The following is an 18,695-nucleotide window of genomic DNA, read 5'->3' on the forward strand; positions in this document are numbered from 1 at the left end:
GAATGACGGCAGATAATTCTGATGAAAAGGAAACTGACCCCGTAAGCACTTTGCAGCTGAGTCAAGGGCTCGTGGAAATAAGGTCAGGAGGTGTCCGGTATGAGTGCGCATGCGGCCTGACATTCCATTTGGGGCATCTGACAGACACATTAGTGCAACTCAGGGTGTGAGCAGCAACTCCTGTATGCTAAACATAAGAAAAGTAATGTGTAGTGCTTCTTTTTTTTTTTTTTTTTTTTTTTTTACAACCGAGATTCCAGGGCTCATGCTTGTATGGTTTTCTTTTATTCAAAAACAGGTTAGTTTAGCGATCGTGTAACTGTGTAATTGACCTTTTTACCGGTTTGAGGAGTTGGTTCCCTGGTCCAGATATTTGGGATGGTCAAATACTGAGTCTCCAAATGCAAACAAAAGGATATTTTCTACTTTATATCTTAAATGTGTATAAATGAGATCGGATGATGTCCGATAAAAGTAATAAACAAGAAATGTAAATCAGTTTTTTTAACTTTGCAGACTCATTTACCCACTCCAGTGAAAGCGGTAAAAAAAAAAAACGATCATGACTTTAAAGAGATTATGAACAAAATGCAATACATTTTGTTTTTTGCTACATTAACAACTTTTCCAACTCTGATTCTCTGTAGGACCCACACGGACATCAGTTCAGACTGAAATCCAGTTCAGACGGCACACGCAACATGTTCAAGCTTGCACGGAGGCCTTTCAGTAAATATAAGAAGATGGTTAAGGCGAGAGATTGCTATTCTGTCTTTTACATCGGTACAAAGGGAGGACTAAATGCCAAAAAAGACAAAATTTTTTTTTTAAATGACGCTTTACAACAGTTCAAGTATCTTTGTGTTTACGGGGAGAAGGGAATAACTGCGGCCGAGGCTCTGAAAAGAGACGGTCGATGACCTGGGCTACTTTGAGCTGGTTAACGAACGTAAGACTGAGTGCACAGACATAATCGATTGTCTGGACAATAAGAAATTCTAGATATGTTTTCCACAGGGAGCAGATACGGAAATAAAAGATGTAGCCATCCCAGGGCAGCAGAAACCTCCACACGCATCAAATAATGCAAAGCGCAGCAGTGGAATGACATCAGTCTTAGATGTAGCACAGCAGAAATGGGCAGCAGCATTGACCGTAAGGAGGTTTACGATCTACTTTGCCAGCAGTATCCGCATCTGAAACGATGGATGGAGAGTAGATTCCCTAAAAATTCTTTTCTGGAAGCACTGAAATACAGGAAGGAGACCTTTGGAAAGAGCCGACAGTCTTTTACTGAAATTCGCAGTGTTATGTTGCTGCTCGAACTGAGCGAGTCAGTTTGTCTCATAACTGGTTCCTTCATAAAGCAAGGCACAGGCTTTGTGCTATTTGACAACTTTGTCTTGACCAACGCCCACTTATTCGACTACTGGGTTAAATCAAACACACCTAACTGGTGTGAATTTTTAAACGTTACTGTGGTCTTTAACTTTGAAGACCAAGAATCAGACAGGAACAACCTCAGCGCTAAGGTGTTCATCGGCAACGATAAGTTAGATTATGTCATACTTAAGCTGGAAACAGAGAAAGTGCCGCCAGGGCTCCTTAAGAGATTTGGACATGTGCCTTCAGGCGGCGAGGCCTGTGTCGTCGGACGCCCAGGAGGAGGAGTGAAAAAAAAAGAGTCCTACGTGCGTCGTCAGAGAGGCGAGAGAACGCTGAGAATAATGAAAATGTAGAAGACTGCGAGGAATTTTGCAGTCTTTGTGAAATCAATCAGCAGATCAAAAATGACCCGTATGGAAATATCTACGTCACCTACAACACTCTCATGTAGCTACCACGGCTCTTCCGGCTCCCCGGTTTTCGATGCCGACGGACGAGTGTTTGGTCTGCACAGTGGCGGGTTTTTCTATGGGTTTCCGAATCTTAGTGAGAATGTGATTGCGTACGCCTTTCCTCTGCTCACTATATTTGAAAACTATGTGGACAATCTGAAGAAAGACGAGTATGTGGAGGTGTTGGAAAGAGTTGAGGAGGAGGCAAAGGGAAATCCTCACCTAGAAAACATTATAGCCTCTGTTGTGGGGTCAAAGAAAGGCAAACCTGACGCATTGTTGCAGGAAGTTGAAAGTAAAACAGATTCTGAGGAGATCAGTGATGGCTGTGTAGAGACAGAATGATCGCAGTAGTTTGTTTGCCTGTTTTGTAAAGACAAGTGTCGAACTCTTTTTTACAAATTTACAAATTACGAATTTACAAATTCTTAGTTTTCACTCGTTATCATTATTATTACGACAAAGGGTATGGGGCTCTTGACAACCATTTTCACTGTTGGTCGATAAATGTTACCATTTTTAGAAAAAACAAGGACAATTTGTTTTGCCCCTACATAGAGACTACACCCGAAAGTCTCTACATGCGTTCTTCTTCCCCACTCTCGCCAAGTGCGAGATAGGTGATTATTGGATCATTGGGCTTCTCCATCTGTATTGTAAGATCTTTACCTTACAATATAAAGCATCTGGAAATGACTTCTTGTGAAGTGGTGTTTTATATATAGAACTGAACTGAATCCAATTAATCGCCAAATTTAAACCCCCAAGTTAAGTGGCAACTTGTATTGCATCTCCCTTTCCTGTGATCCATAATAGTTTGTAAATGACGTATCAAACACACCTTTCCTGTGACCCCGTGACTTTAGTAACATGTTTGGCTGTTAACATTTGCCAGGGGATTGAAGACGAATGCTAATTTTGACCTTTGGTCTTTCAAAGTCTCTCTGAATCAAAATATTGAAGTCCAAGTGGAGTCATGAGTTGTTGTTCACTTAAAGCAGGAATGCAAGTAAGATATATCTGAACTGAGGGTTAAGTGAGTTCACACGAATGTACAAACGTATGCTTTTTCTTGACAGCATAATGTCATCCAATAATCTGCATTTGTTAGTTTGCATTTGCTCTTTTATTTGCACAATCGCATAGATGACACAACACAGTTTCCTGGGAGCCAAAGAAACACATTATTAGCCTAAACAGTCACTCAAGGTGCCCTATAGAACAGGGGCTGTATCCACAAAAAGCGATGTTCAAGTTTTCACAGTCACATGTAGATTTCAGATTTGGAATGATTTGGATGCATTGGATTTGTTTTATGAATACAGACCAAGACCTATAGAGTTAAACATTTAAACCATCATGTGTTCCAAAATGAAAGTTTGACATATTTATGGTTTAGCACAAAGGTCTACACAAAACCACTCACACACACACACACACACACACACACACACACACACACACACACACACACACACACACACACACACACACACTCTGCTGTTAACTGTGATACCATCAATACTTGGATCACAAGTATTGATGGTATCACAGTTAACAGCAGTTAACAGCAGTTACTCTGATGCAGAACTGACATATTGACAGCAATATGGATCCATGTAAACATGGATCCATATTGCTGTCAATAACATCTGTTCATATCGGTCACAGGTTTGCTCCAACTTTAGCCTCATATTCTGTATGCTTGTTTACATAATGATATAGCTTATGAGTCTATAAAAGCACTGGGAAAGCAAAGGAATGTTTGCAAACTACATTAGGAGTCAATAAATGCCCTGTGACACTATGAGCACAGTGACACGGGGGTCAGATCAGACTCTGATTTGATGGATATTGCTTTTTTTCCCGCTCATACACAGTCTCATTTTAACTCTTGATCTTCATTTTCTTTGCAGTGTCTGTTTCCCCTGTCTTTCCTATCCGTTTCACCCCTGTGGGGCTAACCTGAGCTGGTCTGGGTTCACCTAGGATAGCAGCAACCAGGGCCTCTGGTGCAGTCACCACACTACCTGGAGACACAGGGCTGCGAGGACTGAGCGGGCTGATGGTGGGAGATGGCATGGCGTCGGGGGACATCAGCCGCTCCTTTTTAGAGCAGGGAGAGCGGCTTCGTGTCTGGCTCTCTTTGGAGCGAGGCCCGAGGCTGAGGCTCTGCAGAGAAGGGAGGGGATTAGATGAAAGAGCAGGAAGTGCAGGGCTGCGACTGCGCCGGTGACGGTGGTGGTGTTTGCCCGCTTTAGGGCTCGGGCTGCGGGAGTTTGGAGCCAGCAGAACAAGAGTGCTGTCATCTTCAGAGCTGACATCGGAGCTCTCGGAGCGACACACGGTGGGACTGTGAACTGGCATGTTGATCTGTTGAGGACAAGACGTATGTCGGCACAACGGTCAATATGCTTTACAAGTAAGTACAATAAGTGCAAGTGAATTAAAAATAATAATTAACTTAAAGATATCAGGCACTTCGTGTCTTTTGACAATCTGCATTTTCGAGCAGATTTTTAATGTTGTGGCCAGGTAAAGTGGGGGTAATTTCACTGCTTGCACAGTGGTAGCAGTTTAATCTCCATATTTTGACTCAGATAAATGAAAAGTAGCGGACATATTAAGAAGTTTTATGATAAAATATTCATGTTTTTCTCTTTGATAAGCCCAGCTGCCTTATTCATGCGTCCTGTTTTGTCAGTCAAACAGTTGGAAATTTGTCAGATATTACTTCACTCTCACAGAGGACAAACAGATCCTGGAAATATTCACATTTAGTGGATAGAATCGGATTTTTTTGCTATTATATTTGCATTTAAATGGCAAATATAATATACAGTTTACTTATATATACAGTATACACTAGCCATGCCATTTATACCTGTTCAACTGCTTATTGATGCAAATATCCAACTAGTCAATCATATGGTAGCAGCTCAGTGCATATAGACGTATAGATATGGTCAAGATGACCTGCTGAAGTTCAAACTGAACATCTGAACTAGGAGGAAAGGTGATTAAAGTTGGTTTGAACATGCTCGTTTCAGTATTTCTGAAACTGCTGATCTATTGGGATTATCCCACACAGCCAGTATGGACTGAAAAAGAGAAAATATCCATAGGAGAGCAACAATAATCCAAATATCCTCTGGTTATGACCAATGCATGTAAAAGATGATCACATATCAATAATGTGAGTGAAGTTGCCCCCCCCTTCTTCAAATCCAACAAAAGTGGTATCAAACGTTCGTGCTGGTTCGTGCTGCTATCATTTTAAAGATATTAATAAAAATTTCTAGAGGTCGTCAGAGGTCAACCAGCCCCCCCACATTAATGGAATCAAACAAAACTGGTATCATTCAACTGTGCTATGTTTGTGCTGGTTTGTGCTGCTGAAATTGTCGTTTGTGCTGCTTCCGTTTTAAAGATATTAACGAAAATGTAAAGGTCAAAAGGTCAACACAGAAAATTTCTTGAATATCTTTAAAATGATAGCAGCACAAACGAAAATCTTTGCAGCAGAAACCAAATTTTTGCAGCACAAACCAGCACAAATGTAGCACAAACGTTTGATACCACTTTTGTTGGATTTTTAGAAGGTGGGGGGGGGCAACTTCACTCACATGTGCACAATATGTCAAACCTTGAAGCAGATGGGCTATGGCAGCAGAACACCACCCTGGGTGCCACTCCTGTCAGCTAAGAACAGGAAACTACGGCTATGTTTCATCAATCTTCAGCAACTGTGTGATTAACTGTGTGATCCTATAATGTCAATATGTACCCAGATTTCAGAGGAATGTTTTGCAGCACCTTGCCCTAACCCTGGTGCTAGGAAGACATACCTAAGTGGCTGATGATTGTACCTGTGTACCTGGATCTGTTCTTGACTAACAGGAATGCATTTGCTTCACGTTGTTCTATAATTCGTGTTACCTGAATTGGTGATGACAATCCAACAATGCTGTTCATGTTATGACTGTAGTAACCCAGGATATATTCACAGTCATCTCTCGGCAAATCCTCCTCTGAGAATGTCACCTGTGGAGAGAAAACCAGACAGAGTATCTCTGAGTTCAGCTCAAAACATATTTGTGAATTTGTGCTAAGGCTCACCTGCGTTGCATGCTCCGCTTTGGCCCACACATACGCCTGATAATCTTTGTGATGTCTGAATCCAACCTGCAGGAAGATAATTGCAGGTGCTGACACTGTGGGAAATATGTGTAATAATTTATAAACTTAAGACTTACCTTGTATATTGCCACCCAGTCCCATGAGCTGCGCTGATAAGTTGATGCAACAGTGAATCTGACTGTAGCATCTGAGGCTTTGCACCATTCCTTGTTTACCTGCAGTTCCACCAGAGGCATATCCACCCTGAATGGGAACTAGGAGATAAGTTATAGATAGTTAGATAAAGCACAACCTAGCAATGTAACAACACAGAGATGTAATTATGGCATGCTTCATCTGAGGTCATATGATAATCATTGTCTCACATGTAGTGAAAACAGGGCAGAAACAGGTTTGTGGTCACTGATGGTGAAACTCATGTGACTGCGATACGCATGCTGTGTCACTTTAGTTGCCCCCCCCAACCACGAGGTCAGGCCACGCTGCAGTGCTGCATTGTGGGTAGGAACTGGTGAACCAGTGCGGCGAAGACGCCATAGGATGCGATCTGTCCAGGCAGGTTTCCTCTTTTTAGCACTGACAGAGAAACAGACACACGGTTATAAGCGGTGGAAACTTTGCTTTTAGACAATAAAATCAACAACCCTGTTTACACTTGGTTTTAAAATGCATTTCAGACATCTGAACACCAACTGGAGAGCTGATAATTCATCATCATTTATACTTGCTACTCCAACCCTAATGCTCACTTCTGTTTACGGCCAAGGTTGATAAGCTGAAGTTGAAAGAGCCCCTCAGTTATCACACACAATAGTTACAAAAATGTTCAGATCTGTTTCAAGAATAAATGCTGTTGTTCCCACAAGGGAAAACGATTGTTGGAAACAGCAAAAGGGTCAAAATTATTATGAAACTTGTGACAATTCTGCCTTATAGATGATTACTTTAAAGATGAGGACCAGGTTTGTGACCACTCACAGTTAATTGCTGTCTTCAAGGTGAGTCAAGATGGCAATACAACGGCATTAGGATGGAGTCAGTCTGTTAGTAGCTTGAGACTGAATGCGGTCAAGTTGGCAAATAGAAGCAGTCTGTTTGTGATGATACAGGAGCTAACTTTGATAAAACTGTGAAAATCACAAATCTGCTGCTTTCTACATGCACAGAAATTCACATTCACTACTTACATTTAGATCCTCATTTGAAACAGAAATTCCATAAATAGTTACATAGTTTCTGCAGGACAGCAACTTTACTGCAAAATGATACATACGCTCAGCTACCTTACTGTTATATAGAAGTCTAACCAGAATACAACCAGTTGAGTCCAGTCCCCCATTGCAAAGAGATCAGACTGATTCAGTTTGATTCTGTTGTGTTGTCAATCTGGTGACAAGTATTTGAAACCCTCCATCAATCTGTATGAGCCGGTCTGACTGGTTGACCGTGACAGTTTGGAGGCAGGTTGCCTCTGATCAGCTGATTTGTGTTATCACCTTGCAATTGAAACTGTTGTCCAGAGGTTAAAAGTGTTGCGTATTCAATCTTTGGACAATCAAATGGCAATCATTTACCAGATGGAACAATAATAATGCAATTACCAGGCAACCACCAATTTTTCCTATAGTCACAAGAAGGTTACAATCCTATTTCTATTCTGGTGTGACTGATTCATAATATGTGTCCGTGCTATTCCACCTGATGAGACTGAGTGGATGTCCTTCAAAGTCAAAGACGACTACACTGATGACACTTTGTGTTATGTCCTTATCAGAGAAACATCCTGACATATTAAAATTTAGGATCATAGTGTGTCTCCACTTGGGATCTGATTGCCCAAGATGCATTTTAAAACCAAGTGTAAACAGGGTCTAGATAGAGATGACTGAACCAACCTGGTATCGTAGGTATGAGTGCCTACATCAAACTTATAAGTAGGTGGGAATTTAAGTTGTCCCTCCATGAAGCCTTCCAGGATGAGCTCTGTGTTTTTAGCCATGTTGAGCTACAGAGTAGGGCAAACATTCCAGAATTATAATATTAGAAATAATTATTATTTAAACACAGGTTTTTGTGCTACAGCTCCCTCTGTTGGTTGTAGTGTCTGATTAAACAGGTGGCATGAAGCCTTCCAGAAAAATCCATCTGTCTCTGTGAATGTGTGAATGCTTTATTAAAATGCTGAAGGTGCCTCACCTGATCCCGCTCCCACAGAAGAGGCAGCTTATTGCTGTCAATGGCACATTTCACCACATGGATATCATAGTCTTCAATACGGAAATTTAAATCCCCAAACCAAAACACGACACTGGGAACAGAATAAAGAGGCCTTTACTTCAGGAAGAGAGCACAGATACAAAGAATAAAACAGTCAATTTACCACTGTAGTGCACTGTGCCTATGTAGATTCAATTAAAAAAAAATTAACATAAATACATATCATTATTAGCTAAATTAAGCGTGCATGCTAAGGGTTCAAGAGGTTCGATCAAAGCAGGAAACATTTTTTAACAAATATATGTGTGGGATTTGTTCATTGTTATAACTTAATAATAACATCACTTTGTATGGGTGTGCAAAGCTTTTTTCAGTTAATTAGACCTTTTATTAAAAAAAAGAAAAAGAAAAAAAAGAAAAGTCACCCACTCATGGTCTAGTACACCAGTAGCAGCCCCTCCTTCAAACTGCTGCTGCTGCAGGATGCTTTCAAAGTCTTCCATCCTCTGTTCCAGGTTCCTCATGTGAGCTGGCAGGTGACAGTTGAGGAAGCACACGGGGTGGCCGAACATGGTCATCCTTGCACTGACGCCGCCTTTATTCCCCTTAAAATGACAGGAAAGGGCGAAGCATGCAGCGTCAAAAGGACCTCTTATGCAGACAAGATTTAAAATTAAACAAACATCAGCGTATATCAACCAGATCTGTGCTCGGGAACAAGGTCGTGTTGTTTTTTTTCCCCAACACTCACAACACCAGAAAGCCAGACAGTCTGCTGCTGCTGCACTGACCTCAAAGAGAAGGAGACTGCACCAGCAGCAGCCAGGGGTGATGCTGACATCAACATGCACAGGAAGGTCACACACTGACATATGCACCCAGGCATGCATGCACCTGCTGGCAGGAGGGAGCACACACACACTATATCTTCCCTTGCTACCCCCAGTGACATGAGCCCACTTCAACTTTTGCAACATCATGAATCTCAGCTGGTTTCAAAGCAGCACTCTGTAATGTGTAGCACGTACCCAGTATCCCCCAAGTCCTGTGCGTGTACTCTGTGTCTGCACACCTCTGAGAAATGGAAGGTGGCAGAATTTAGAGAAAACCAGCAGCAGCACTCCCTGCATTCGCTGGGACGCCACCTGAACACATGAGATGGATGAAAAATAATATATCCATAGCAAAAGAAACTACAATTCTAATGGCACTAAAGGTTATGAAGGACAACAGATTTCACTCCTTACTGACCAAAACATATCCAAAAGGGCTGAGTGTGTCCATGCAAAGCTCACTCCACTGGTCTGAGAAAAGAACATCCTTCAGTCTTTTGTTTATCATGGAGTTGACTTCTTGGAGTCTGGATGGTGCCAGAAAGTAGAGAAATGTCAAAATGAAAATAATAATACTAAAAAAAAGGACAGTGATGGGTAACAGGAGGGGAAGAATCAAAATGAACACAGATGACTGAGTGGGCATTCACGGCTGTCTCTTTGGCACCGCTGAGCCGTGCAGAATTACTTGCTTACCCGATGATAAACATGTCAATGTTCCCATCGGAGACATTTGGTCCAAAGAGAGAAGTGATGTCATCTGGCGGCACAGCTGATCCCACGTTCCATGTGATGATGTACACCCTTTGAAAGGACAGAAACAGTGGAAAAATTGCATGAGTTCTATAGTTTAAGGTAAACAAGGACGTAATCCATGCTGTAATCCTCAGAGAAAGAGCTTTCATCAGGGTTTCTGTGTACAGAAAAAAAGATAAGCACAATTAAGCACCTCTGCATCCCTTGATGATGACTAAGTATTCTGCCTGCCTGTGTGTCTGTGTGTGTGTGTGTGTGTGTGTGTGTGTGTGTGTGTGTGTGTGTGTGTGTGCATGTGTGATTGTGGATGAGTTATGGCAAAGATAAAAAGAAAGTATGGAGCTAATCATCCTTTGAATTACCAGTTTGATTATTTTGTGCTGAAATATCCAAAATAATTAATTAAGACTCCATCTAACCATCAGTTTCTTTGGTTTGTGATTTTCCTCGGTTAACAGAAACAGTGAGAACCACTGATTCACTTTGCTTTAACGTGAGATCAAGAAAAAGAAACACATCCTGTTTTTCGAACCGCTGGAACCAGCAAGTATTTGGCATTTTTTTCCCCAGAAAAAAAAATATTTGAGGTTAAATGGACTCAGTGAATCAGCTTTACACCTCTGCACATTTTGCTTGTCATTATTTGGATATGCAATTTCTGCACTGACAAAATGGTTTTATTAGCACAGACACACGTTTGGGGTCAAATAATTTATGTAAATAGACATCCTGTTGTTAGTTACAGTGCTTATTTACAGAAATAAAAGCACATCATTAGAGTTAATATTCTGCTCTGCCGATAGCCATTTATTCATAATTTAAAGTGTGCAGATATGATTTGTTGTGAGCTACATTACACCAAAAAAAAAAAAAAAAAAAAAAAAAACAGGGAAAAAAAGTGCCTTTGGATGAATTTGAGAGCTGTTAAACTTGGTGTCATCTAAACAGCCTTTGACATCATTTTTTCATTCAGTCCAAAAGATCCAAATATCTCAACATTATTAGACCTTTTTCTTACAAATGTGCCCAACAAATATTAACAAATATTCATCTGTTGCAGAATTTTGTAATTATAACGTGCCATTGCTTGTTTAAGAAACTTAAAATCACCCAAGCTCAAACTGCATTATGTTTTTAAAAGGCGTTTTAAGACATCTGAAGCACAACCTTTAGTTTTACATGTACAATAGTGCTGTGCGATAATGCAAATTTTGACATCGATCTGATTCCAGAAAAATACAGGTGCAGTATTGCAGATACCAGTCCTGATACTTTTGACTTGTAAGGGTAGCTTAAGTAGGGAGATCAGTGTGTCCTAATTTATAATATAAATTATCATCAACCCATAAATTCTAAACACATTTTAATGAAAACTAAATCATTGTGATTTTTTTTTCACAATAATGAGTTAACACATCAAAACAGTGTTTTCAGCATTTCATGTATTTTGAAACTGTTTGGATTTTTTTGACCTGGAATGTAATTGTGGCTTTCTCTAAAGCACTCTAGGCCACCTTCTGTCCATTATTATTATTATTATTATTATTATTATTATTATTATTATTATTATTATTATTATTATTATTATTATCAATGGATCCATTTGTTTATAGAACCAATTCTGCTGCTGTAATCTGTAAAGCTTTGAAATCCATTCACCCCCCCAAAAGTGTCAACCACACCTGACGGTATGGATGCTTATCTTGTAAAGCTTGCAGCTGATTTTAATCCTGAGCTTATTAATTACATTTTTCCCATCTGAGTCTGTAGACTAATGTTGTTACTAAAATATGGAAAGCAGCCTGTGTTCTCCTCTTATATAAGACTGGGCACCAATTATTGCCAGTGATATATAAACTTTATACCCTGCCAAATTTCAAGAGTCTGAAATAAACACTCACCTGAAACAATATTTGTCTGACTTAAGTCCTAAGTCAAACTAGGTCTGTTCTCAAATTGGGTTTTAGTACCATAATAGCCAGTGTTTTGGTAACAAATGATATTATTAATTCCCTAAGTAGGACAGAGCATTGTGCTGCTATGTTTTTTTCTGATCTTTCAAATGCATTAGGTTCTGCTTACAATGAGTTGCTGTTAGGCAGATTCAGTGATACTGGTTTGAGTTACAGGGCTTCACTTTATATAGAACACAGTGCCAAACCAAGTTTCCTAAAGAACAGAATACCCCAAGGTTTAGTTTTGGGTCCTGTTTTATTTTCTATTTTTAATTGAGAACATTGGGAAGAATATGCCTCAAGCTAAAGAGCTAACGTGAACCTTTATGCAGATGACACCATCATTTCCTCTTTAGTCATTACGGTGATTTAGGCTGTTTGTGAGTTTCAAACAAGTGATGACTTTTAGGAATTGCGGGCATCACTGAAAGGTTATAATTCATTCACATGCCTAAAAAAACTGAGCTCATGTTGGTTTCTAGAAATCGCTTTCAAATCTTAGACAATGTCGGTCTTTGAACCGTAGGAGAGAAGTATTTGGTTGGATGCCAACTTTCCTTTAGTGCTGAATATTAAGCACTTGGCGAAAAAGCTGAAAGTCAGGCTTGGTTTTTATTATTGAAATAGGGCCTGTATTAATTGATCAATTAAGAAAACATTTGCATAGGCTACACTCTTAAATGTACTTGGTTATGGTGACATTATTTACATGCATGCTGCCACCTCTGCACTTCATTTTTTACATGATGTGTAGTATTTACACTTTATTGTCTGGTACACATCACTGTGTACTTTATAATCTGCTTCCCTGGCCTTCGTTAACCCAAAGGAGACAACCATAATTTATGTACAAAGCCATACTGGGTAAATTCCCTTCTTATCTGTGTAAACTCCTAACCCCTTTAAACAGCTGCTATGATTTGCGTTTCTCTTAGTGGCTCCTTTTTAGGGTACTCAGGATTTTTCTGAACTTGGTAGAACAGTATAGGATACAACAGTATCCCGTTTTGCACCTTGGTCTTGGAATAACCTTCAGAGGACAATTAAGCTGAAAGCTTTTATCTCCCTGGGAGACTTCAGAGCACTCATATATGTTCTTCTGTAACCAAAGACTGCAACTGCTATTCATAAACTGAACTTGATATTTTGTATTGCGTTACTTATTGACTTTGACTTGCTTTACTTTGTATAACATGTAAGCATTGATTTTATAATTTCTAATTTTATAATGGTGTGCCTCCTCAGCCAGGTCTCCTTGTTGAAAAAGATGTATTAATCTCAAGGGACCTTCTAATTAAATAAAGGTTAAATAAATAAATAAACACAACAGAAGTGCCTCTGGGAAATCTACCAACACAATGTGGCCGTGTCACTCTGTCAGTTCAAAAAGCTTTTAGTGAAATTTGCTGCTGTGATTTATGTGATGTGGTCTGGCACACATCAGCTCTCTTATCAGCCCTGACTGAAGGACAGCATCTGTAGCTGTGCTTCAACACAAAATGGGCAAACAGCCACACACATTGTTTCTCTCACCTGAAGTCATTGTTCTCTCCTCCTGGCTTCTCAGACTGAAGCTGGCTCTGTGCTGAGCTTCCAGGTGAGGGGGTCTTCTGGGGCTGAGGGCTGAGGCTGGGCTTGAAGCTTAGGCTGGAGGGCAGGTGAGGTGATGGCTGGCGAGGAGGGGGGGGAGGGGGAGGAGGGGATGGTGGTGGTGGTGGTGGAGGAAGGCAGGGGGTGGGGTTCAGGTAAGGCTGGGGGCAATGGGGAGAATGAGGACTGTGAGGAGGCAATGAAGAATCTGTTGGGGAGTGTAGGAGTATGTTTGTACTCTGAGGTCCTGGGATGCAAATAGGGATCAAATCTATCTCGTTGGATGGCTCCACTGAAATTCTGGTTTGCCTTGGTTTATTTCCAAGAGCAGTTGGCCTTGGTCGGCTTATGCATGCCAGTGTTACTGGAGTGGACGCAGGCTTCGTCTGCCCTGACTGCATCTGCTCAGTCCCCCTTTTTGGCATAACGACCACCTGCATGGGATTCAATCCAGACGTTTTCTTGAGCTTTTCCGACTGGCTGCTTAGAGGTGCTTCCTGTGTTTGGAGTTGTGGAGGTAAATCCAGACCAGCTCCAATTAATGAACAGTTTCCAGGCTGTACTTTATGGCCACAAGGGTCCGTGCCAACTTGTTTCTGCGGCAGGCGATCCATCAACCTGTAACATCGTGTTTATGACATTTTTCTTAATGGTGTTTAAAGGAAAAAGAAATCACAGTGATTCTACTTGCAGAATGTAAAAAAGGCACAAAATTGCAACATTGCTTGTCAGCACACAATTGGAAGAGCAAAAGAAGTGCCTGCAGTGAGTGGAAAATGAGAAAGAGTATTACATTATTTTGAGTACCTGTCCACATCATCCTCCCTTGGCATCACTGATGATGTTATCATGACTAGGCAACTGGGCTAAGGAACTAACTTTAGGCCTGCTGCGTCCTGGATTACACCCTAGCTGCTAAGCACAGTTAATTAGCCCCTGACCCTCTTACAAAGCAAAAGAAAAGATTGTTAGTAGTTATTTAGATAAGGAATAGGGCTGTAATGTGCTTTTAGAGCACACTGCTTTTTGTAATCTCTCACTTTAACATTTGAGTTCAGTCAGAAGGGAAGCAAAGGGGATCGGACACAGCTGCAGATAATGAAGCACATCAGGCAATGTCAACAGATGCTGTGGGTCACAAGCGTAGGTGTCAGTTCCGCTTGAATATTCAGGAGGAGACACATTAACCTGGGGTACGTGTTAGTCCCCTAGGAAATTTGAAGCATTGTACACTTCATTTCCTGCATTCTGGTAATTTTAATGCTCCAATTTGTTTCTTTCTGTTTAGAAATGTCAAAACTAACCCCACAAATAACAATTTACAACAGCCTCCTGGAATATAATGCAGTGAGTCTTTCAGGCTTTTTGTCTCAATTTTGTGTATATATATATATATATATATATATATATATATATATATATATATATATATATATATATATATATGCATAGATAGATTTGAGCTCATCTCTGGTGAGTGGACACATATAGGCTGATTTACTCTCCTGCACTCCACTCCTTTGTTTCTGCCTGGATGTTGATGCTTAACAAGTTGACAGTTTGTGCCTTTTCTTTGGAGTAAAGTAAATGCACACCTCTTATTTTTTCACAGATTCACTAATAAATCCACATTCAAAACTTCCTGCACATTTTATACAATCGTTTTTTTCTTGGCTATGTTATTGAGACTTACCGAAAATAACAAATGACACAAACTTAAGGTTATTTAATAAACTAACAACATTTTTAATGTCCTAACATTAAACCTCATCCTCATCATTTCTTTCTGTGCTCCGGCAAATTATCAGAAGTCAAGCTTTGCAGCTTCTGACTGACATCAAAACAGGGTGTGTGTTCGTGGGCTTAGTGGGATTAATTACATTTAGGAGAAAAGATCCAGTGTTGTGAGCTTTGGATATTGCAGGGATAAATAATATTTCCAGAGTAAAAGAATGAAGCATTGCTGAAAAAAAAAAGATTTTAGAAGCATTTTCTCTGATTTTATTTATGGAGTCAAATGTGTTCAACCCTAAAATCTACACCTGTGGTTACATGAAAGAGGATGCCTGACATAAGAAGGACAGGTGCCTCCCTCCATTTTGTTTAAAGTCCTTCCACTCATAAATTATACACCTCTGTTAATAATGAATGACGTTCAAATGAGGACATCTTTGTAACTGAGAAATTCACGTGATCACAGCAATAACCCGTGAAACAGAGCTGTGAGTAATAGCGATCACACAGGTTTGAAGTCAAGAGGAAACTTTTGGAGCTTAAAACCCGGTGCCGGTGGGCCTTTCACATATGCACCCCCCCATGAGGCTGCAAGTCTGAATGACAGCTCCGTTTTAAACAAAGGTAAGAGACTTATAGAAAACAACAACAACAAAAAACGCAGTTTTACAGGTGCAACCAAGACAAACACAAAGACAGCGGCTGTTTCTCCCCTCACACTGACGCTGTGAGGGGAGAAAATTACCTTTCATGCGTTGTTATATTTCCAAGGTGAACGAAAAGGTGAGCTCACACATTCATCAGTCCTCTTCTTCTTCTTCTTTTCTTTTTCTCGCACACTTATGAACGTGAGCTGGCTGTCACAGAGTAAAATCGATGATGTCCGGAGACAGTCTCGTCCGGTCTGCAGGGCTGATGCGACCCGTCGGTACTGTGGATCGTCTTGTCACGGTGCAGCCTGCGCCGCCGCCGGGCTGTCAGGACAGAAAACGGTCACGGTTGATGCGCCCGGACTCTTGCATGTTGATGCCTGTGCCGTGATACAGCAGTTGATTATACCTCATCCTACTTACTATCGCTGCCTCTGGCTACCTCGCGCAGTTCGCCGGTGCAGCTGTGCACTTTGTAGTCAGCATCCCGCCTGCACCTCCTGCACAGCAGTCTTACACCGACCCAGCGCCTCTCTTTCCCTCTCTGTCTTCCCAGCACACAACCTCTCCTTCTCTCTCTCCATCACACATACACCCTAGATAAAAGCATGAACACCAGGGGGTGGGCAGAGCAGGACAGGCAAAACAAAATTCAGCTGCCAAAGTGCAGCCGGCCAGAAATAACTGAGCATCTGTCCTATCACTGACGCATTAATCTGACATTAGTGCGTCACTGATAGCACGAATTGATCCATATGTCAATATTTAAATTTCACTTTGGGCACTGGCAGCTGGTAATATTATGTAATATTATGTACATCACAACAATCCATTAAACGAACAAAATAATAAGCGTTAATAGCAACTGATGGTGTTTATGCCGAGCTTTTTTGTCGAGCCTATCAAGAAACAGAATTTTGATGTATAATGTTTGTGACTTTGCATTTTTTTTAACGTTTGTATTATATTCCTTAATACACACAAGCTTGCGCAGTAAACAACTGCAAAAAGCAACCGTGTCTCAACAGAAAACATATTACCTCAAAAGTACTGTTATTACTGTTTGGGCCAGTAGTAGGGCCAGTCTATACAGTGACAATGCATTCAAACCAAACTGACTACATACAACATTTTCTCTAAAAGAGCATTTAATAAAGCCTTTAATTTTGATTCTTTGCAAGGTATGAAAATTACTCTACAGATTTTGCTGGACTGCATTTAAATGCACATCAGAAAAACTCTTGTGAACATACAAGAGATTCCAGAAAATAAAGTGTGAGGCATCATAAGAAACATAACAGCAAGAAAAAGGGAACATTTGTGATCAGGAGTTTACATCCACGCAGCATGAGCATGAATGTCATGGTAATTTGGGGCTTTTAATGATTTCTTTGTACTGTTCTTTTTCCTGGATGGAAAAAGACTCTAAAAATCAAGAATTGGGTGCACAAGTTTGACTTAATTTTATATTTTTTCTGATCCACACAGATTTAAATATATACCCCACTAATATTTCGTACAGGGATTCTCAGCAAGCTGCTAAGCTTAAGCTTAACAAGCTTCTGCCACAGTTCTGGCTGGATATTTCATCACTCTTCTTGGCAGAACTGGTAGAGTTCATTTACATTAGTTGGTTTCCTTGACTGGACCCGGCTTTTAAGCATAGTCAACAAATTTTCAATAGGGTTGAGATCAGGGCTGTGGGAAAGCCGCTCCAGAAGCTTAGTATAAGCCTGCGTTATCCATTCAAAAACCTGTTTTGATGTGTTTGGGATCACTGTGCTGTTGGAACCATCAACTGTTCAATGATCCACCTGCTGATTTGAGGTGAAGGTGAAAAATTTGGAGGTTGTTCTTCTCCTTCAATATTCCATCCACTTTGTGCAACGTACCAGTACGAATGGCAGCAGAACAGCCTCAGAGCATTATGCTAACACCACCATGCTTAAAAGCTGGTAAGTGTGGAAGCTTTACCTTTACTCCAAACACACCCGTTGTCACTGTAGTCAAATAGCTCTATCTCGGTCTTGTCTGATAATACATTTTTTTCTTCATAAGGCATTTGCCTTGTCCATGTGGGGATCTGCAGACTTCAGTCAAGCTTGAAGGTGTTGATTTTGGAGCAGGGGCTTCTGTCTTGGTCAGCATCCTCTATCTCCATGGCGATGTAAAACACCCTTCAGTGTGGATAGTGATGCTGGTTTTCTCAGCAGTTTCCAGTTTATGGCTTGGCAGGCAGGCTGAGCCTCAGAGGTTCCTGGATTGTTCCTGAAAATGCTGACCAACTTCCTCTCATCTTCTTCCAGATCTATGCAAAGTGGTGACATATCAGAATAACTCGTATTTGTATACAGTTGTTTGAACTGATGATCTTGGAACCTGCAGTTGCTTAGAAATGGCTCAGAAAAACCTTCCTAACTTGTGCAAATTGGCAATTCTCCATCTTTAGACTTTCTCAATATTCTGAGTATTGATCCTATCAAATAAATCCTTTATGCTGCCAGACAAACTACCAGTCGTAGTCAATCATGATCACTAATGAGAAATTAACAGGCCTTGGACTTGTCAAGTTTAAAGACATTGTTGATCATTTGTGGCTTAGGGACAATCCAGAATAAATTCAAACTTGTGTACCCAATTCTGTTTTTTGAAGTTTGTAAAGATGTAGGCTGTACAATCATTCCCTTTCATGGCCCTAAAGTATATATATTAAGTTCTGATCACAAATTTTAAAGGTGAGATAGTCAGAGTTGCAGACAGCCCACGTCTTTTAAACTCCACGCCCCATGTCAAGGCAAATTGTAAACTGTTCATTAAAGTATCCAGCACACCACCAGCTGCTGGAGAAAATGGCATCAGGGAAATGCTTTAGTACCATTTTTATCAATATAACAGTAGGGGGTACAACGCATATAATGGAACTAATATTTATTAAATGGATCTGTAGTGCTTACACTCTCTGGCCCTTAACAGCATCATCAT

The 18,695-nt window shown here is 40.6% G+C and overlaps 1 protein-coding gene and 1 pseudogene across 2 annotated transcripts; one reads left to right on the forward strand and one right to left on the reverse strand.

Annotated features, from left to right (window-relative positions):
• Positions 1-743: 743 nt before the first annotated feature.
• LOC146628922 (serine protease FAM111A-like) lies at positions 744-2,183 on the forward strand (annotated as a pseudogene).
• Positions 2,184-3,725: 1,542 nt separating this feature from the next.
• inpp5ja (inositol polyphosphate-5-phosphatase Ja) lies at positions 3,726-15,864 on the reverse strand. Of its 2 annotated transcripts, none has more exons than XM_085358190.1 (12): positions 15,857-15,864; positions 13,273-13,947; positions 9,725-9,832; positions 9,447-9,555; positions 9,224-9,340; positions 8,625-8,800; positions 8,175-8,286; positions 7,874-7,983; positions 6,344-6,554; positions 6,095-6,232; positions 5,778-6,023; positions 3,726-4,211 (listed from the first exon to the last, which is right to left on the reverse strand). In XM_085358190.1, the coding sequence occupies exons 1-12, from the start codon at positions 15,862-15,864 to the stop codon at positions 3,726-3,728; spliced, it is 2,496 nt and encodes an 831-aa protein (XP_085214316.1). The 2 variants fall into 2 exon arrangements, with proteins under 2 accessions (XP_085214316.1, XP_085214318.1); XM_085358192.1 differs by lacking the exon at positions 15,857-15,864 and having other exon boundaries at positions 5,778-5,882; positions 5,958-6,023; positions 13,273-13,943.
• Positions 15,865-18,695: the final 2,831 nt, after the last annotated feature.

The sequence above is a fragment of the Diplotaxodon limnothrissa genome, linkage group LG7 (assembly GCF_057381915.1).
Source record: "Diplotaxodon limnothrissa isolate DT_005_m linkage group LG7, D_limnothrissa_male_GT1.1, whole genome shotgun sequence".
NCBI lineage: Eukaryota > Metazoa > Chordata > Actinopteri > Cichliformes > Cichlidae > Diplotaxodon > Diplotaxodon limnothrissa.

Bases quoted from the DNA above. Each gene is read 5' to 3' on its own strand.
- inpp5ja (XM_085358190.1), bottom strand. The intron at 8,801-9,223 runs GTACGTGCTACA...TGTCATTTTAAG, and splicing joins CAGGACTTGGGGGATACTGG to GGGAATAAAGGCGGCGTCAG. The intron at 6,555-7,873 runs GTTGGTTCAGTC...TTTCTCTGTCAG, and splicing joins ACTCATACCTACGATACCAG to TGCTAAAAAGAGGAAACCTG.